The sequence below is a fragment of the Prunus dulcis genome, chromosome 1, assembly GCF_902201215.1.
Source record: "Prunus dulcis chromosome 1, ALMONDv2, whole genome shotgun sequence".
In the NCBI taxonomy this organism is placed as follows: Eukaryota; Viridiplantae; Streptophyta; class Magnoliopsida; order Rosales; family Rosaceae; genus Prunus; species Prunus dulcis.
The window spans coordinates 22,677,627-22,682,337 of NC_047650.1; the positions used below are offsets into that span (position 1 = coordinate 22,677,627).

At 38.8% G+C, this 4,711-nt stretch overlaps 1 protein-coding gene across 1 annotated transcript; it reads right to left on the bottom strand.

The window, feature by feature from the left end:
- Nucleotides 1-885: 885 nt before the first annotated feature.
- LOC117614550 (lipase-like) lies at nt 886-4,151 on the bottom strand. Its single transcript, XM_034343404.1, has 8 exons — nt 3,454-4,151; nt 3,238-3,332; nt 3,004-3,107; nt 2,794-2,894; nt 2,590-2,693; nt 1,717-2,154; nt 1,474-1,605; nt 886-1,371 (listed from the first exon to the last, which is right to left on the bottom strand). The coding sequence occupies exons 1-8, from the start codon at nt 3,724-3,726 to the stop codon at nt 1,212-1,214; spliced, it is 1,407 nt and encodes a 468-aa protein (XP_034199295.1). The 5' UTR covers nt 3,727-4,151; the 3' UTR covers nt 886-1,211.
- Nucleotides 4,152-4,711: the final 560 nt, after the last annotated feature.

A 4,711-nucleotide genomic window follows, 5' to 3' on the forward strand; every position in this document is an offset into this window, starting at 1 on the left:
GGAACCTAACGGCATGAACCACTTGTGATTGCACATAATAACCTTGAGGACCATGAGTGACACAAAAAAACTATAAAGATGTAATATGATAATTTCATAAACTTTAAGGACGTTTTGTGATAATAAGCCTAAGAAATATTAAGTTGGTCCCAACACATGCATGGGGATGCATTGCATCAACAAAACATGTGCCACCAATGATGATGCATGTGGCACGTGCTAATTGATGATCACATTTTGAGCTCGAAATTCTATTATTATTATTATTTGGTCAAAGATCTCGAAATTAATTTAAGAAACCCTATATATGTTCAATCCTTAGCTGCATGATTCCATTGCAATAAAATATAATTGAGAAATGGGGGAAAACTCCAGTGATATATTCAACTACGGATCACCATTTAATATATATATATATATACAGAGAGATGAAAAACACGAAACAAGTTTCATATGGTTGTTTTAGGGATGAGACTTCTATTTTTGTTTTAGGTATGAAAAACACGAAATTATTTTTAATTTCTAAAATCATTTATATGTATCTCCCATATATAGGGATAAGACTTTTATTTCTTGGAAAACTAGACCTGCGAGATCCCACGCTGGAAATCCCAATTGGCTTGAAGTATTGGATCTCACAGGTCTAGTTTTCAAGAAATAAAAGTCTCATCCACATAATTATGTTAGTGTGAAGAGCATTAAGAAGCTTGGGCCTAAACGGTGTCGAAGCATCTGTATGATCCACATACGTTGGAGTTGAGAAAGAGAGGAATGGGCCAATACTTGCATGGAGACCCTAATGTTTGCTAACTAGACCCAACAACAAATTTTCTGTTGAGTTAAAGTCTGATTTTTGACTTTGAATATAATTATAACATGTTGAGATAGCGCATGATGAGGTTTTCCTTTTTACTAAAAAAAAGCAGAAAAACATGTTTATCATCTAACTTTGGAAATGCCAAAGAGTTCTGATGAACAAGCTAAAGCCTACATCTCTCACTACACTACACAACACAACAAACTAGAAAATTTGTACCAGCCGGGAGGCAGGAGGGGTGGGTGGGTGGGAAATTAAAAAGGAAGAAGAAAAAAACATCTACATCAGGTGAGGGAAGGGGAAGAAAGGGTACGGGTGCTAATTCAATAGCTTGCTTTGTGATTCTAGATTCTAGTTGTAGTATACTGCGTGAGAGTAAAGGGATGCTGCTGAACTAATGGTGAGTTTCGTTTGGTAAAGTCTGTGGAGTTTTTCTAAATACATGCTTTCTGCATCGTTCAAAAATGCTGTCATATATCAGATCAAATTGAACTCCTGCTCTCTCTCTATTCACAATGAAGAATATGTGATCAGCTTCCACAATCTTGTAGTACCTGCATTAATTAATCAATGCGATCAGCTTCCAACTTATCTTTTCCCTCACAGAGAAACAAGGAAGAAAAGGTAGGGATGCTCAAACAAGAGGAATTACTAACCAGATGCCTGGTTGCAAGGGGTGGCAATCTGAATCATCTTTCATGAAACGGCTCGGGTGTTCAACTGGTATAAGAGGGTAAGTCATGGAGATGGTATTGAGAGCTCCATCATTGTCCTGCCAATCCTCATCCCTGCACATACATTATTCACACAAGGCTTGAGTAACCACATGCAAAATATGGATTGTGGTAAGACTACTGATGCTTAGAAAACCAAAGCATAATATGCACTTAAAAACACACCTGTAGCCTTTATATGGGGAAGAGACATCAGGTGGGTGACGCCATTGGCTCATCTGCAATACTCTAATGAAGAGCAAGGGGTGAATTCCAAATATGCTAGACGGTACTGTGACACCCAATATCTTCTTTGTGCGCTTAGTGGCATAGCTGAAGTAGTATGTGTTGGGAAAGGAATGCAGATGGCTGTTGAGCCTTAAAGACCCTTGAATTGTAAGGTCCGGGAGGATCCAATCATCCGAAGCGAACGGGCCTGAGTTTCCCAACAGGCAATCAACAAGACCCCAAACACCCACTGTCTTCCATGAGATGTTAAAGTGATCAAACCCAAAGTTGTAATAAGCCTTCAGCCAGGGAATGTCAAGCCAATCATAAATGATCACTCCTATGCGGCATAACTGCAGCAGACATATAGGTTTCATGGTTCTTCCATCTTCTGGTCTGAGACATACGGAAACCACAATAAGTATTTTAGCACTCAAAAGTCTTTCTGTTGAATAACAAAAGTTTATTTTTTTAAAATCCGAAAATATCAAGTACAATTTCACAATTCAACTCTTGTAGCATGTGACTGGTTGGCTTATGAAACAATAAACTCCAAAGATGATGTGTGTTTGCCTCCCCAGAGTGATATAAGTTAATGTAATGTAAGTTTTTGGTGACTTCGTTTCCACTTTCTGTTGCATATGCTATTATGGCTTATTATAGACATAAAACAAAGAGACAAAAAATATGAGGTCAGATAAAAGTTTCTATCTACTTTGCTCTTTTGGCCAACCAAGTGTCTTATCAAGCATTGCATCCGTCACAGTTAAAATTTGCAATAATTTAGCTACAAAGTTTTGAACATCTAGAATAAGCTCAAATGAAACTCACTGCATCCCATCCAAGTAGGTTCTTGTTGTCCCATTGAATGCTCCCGACAATGATGTTAAGCTTAATACCCAATTCTCATTGGTGCTCTCATACCCCTTGAAAGCCTGAAAACAAAAGGAAACATTTCAGTCAAAATTCAAAACTACTGTCTATAAACCAATTTCATAGCTTCTTCATTAATTTGGTGATGCAATTTGGACTAACCTTATCAGCAAGCATTTGCTGCAACACACGAACGACCTGTGCTCCGGCGGAATGCCCAACAAAGTGAATAGGATGATCCTCATCCCATTCAGGGTAGTGCCCTGCATCCCAGTTACAACAAACCATGAGAAACTTGCTATGACTATGAGGCTTACAACACAAACAATTTTTATCACAGAAGGGATAAAAATGAATGGGGAAAGCCAGAACCTTGTTCATAAAGACGACCGAACTGTGAATGCCCACAAGCCTTGCTGTGTTCTTCACCATAATCGACTCTCCCACCCTTCAAATAATAGAACAATTCACGAGCCCTGAAACCCCAAAACCCCCATAAAACCTTGTTAGCTCCAAAGGGTACAAAACAAAAACAGCTAATATTGGATAAAAGAAAAGCTATGGATGAATTTCAAAGGAAAAGGCTTTGAGGCTCCGAGCACAGACCTATCATAAATGCTGGTTAGAGATCCCAAATCAGGCACGAGAACCCTTTCGTCTTTCTTCTCTGCCCCGGCGAAATACGATAAAGCTCCCAATCTCTGAAAAACAGAGGAAATGAAAAACCCAGTTACACAAAAAGGGAACAAAATCGATTAGAAAACCCAAAATGCTCTACTTGGTTAAGGAATCAGAACCCATTTCAGAAAAAAAGCAACATACCCCTTTGCCAAATCCAAATATTCCATGAACCAAAACTATAGGAGGTAGAATTTCATTGGTTGATGTGTCTCTAGGCACCACCTCCTCTTTCACCTCAATGTTCATGTTAGGCTTAGAGAGCAATTCATTCAAAGCCTGCGATAGATCACCAGCCACAGCTGTGCTGAATATGTAAAACCCATATAGCATATGAACGATACTGCTCACAATCAGCTCCGAAAACTGCAGTGCAGCTATCCATAATCTAATCATTTTGTCCAAACTGGAAAACATTTATCCGTTTTTGCTGCTTCTTCTTGTTCCTCCCAAAAATAGAGCCTTCTTCTTCTCCAACCCAGAAAACAAAAACAACCAAGAAGGCTCCTTCTTCTGCAGAATGAAAGCCTCAAGCTTTTTTAAATAGCTTGAAGCCCCCTTCTATGAAAAATCAATAGAAGGGGAAAAATCCCAAAACAAAATCTATGAAACTCCGCGGGTCTTTGTTTTGTTATCCAACCAATGGGAAAAAAGAAAATGAAAGACAGGAAAGGACTAATTTTTCTATGCTTGAGGTCTTGGGAAAAATGGGTTTTGGCTTCCTTCCCCTCGCCAAATTGCCACCACAATTCTCTCGTTTCCCAACTATATTCGTCTCACGCGAGTCACAAGACCCACAACCAATCAAAAAGCCTTACTGTTTCATTCCTTATTTTGTCGTTTGGAGGCAGACAGCAAGAGAGGCCAGAAAAAGCAAAAGCTTGTAGGGGGAGAAGAGAGAGAGGCCTTGTTTGGTTTGGACTGGTGCAACGTGTCCTAGAGAAACTCGCTCCAAGAAATTATAAAAATCCAGGTGGAGCCCTCTAAGTGGACAGCAACATTTGCTCCTCTGATATAGCTAAAAATAAATAAAATAGGTAATATCTAATAATAAAGATTCTGATTTATAGATAAGGTCTTTTGTTCTAACTTACCCTACAATTATATACAACAAATTTCTAGGCGTTTTTATTCAGGTCCAAGTGTGACTGTGTATGTGTTTGCGCTGGAGCTAAAAGCCGGATAAGAAATTAGAAGCCTTTTTTTTTTTTTTTTGGGTACAGATTAGATTAGAAGCCCTATTTATCTCACTCCCAAAGTTGAAAGGTGCCTCTCTCTCTCTCTCTCTCTCTCTCTCTCTCTCTCTCCTCAGGGGACCAACTATAAACCGTATAGTCTAATAATATTAATGCCGTCTTTAATTCAATATCCAAAAGAGACCCTTCCTTTGAATCAACGCGCT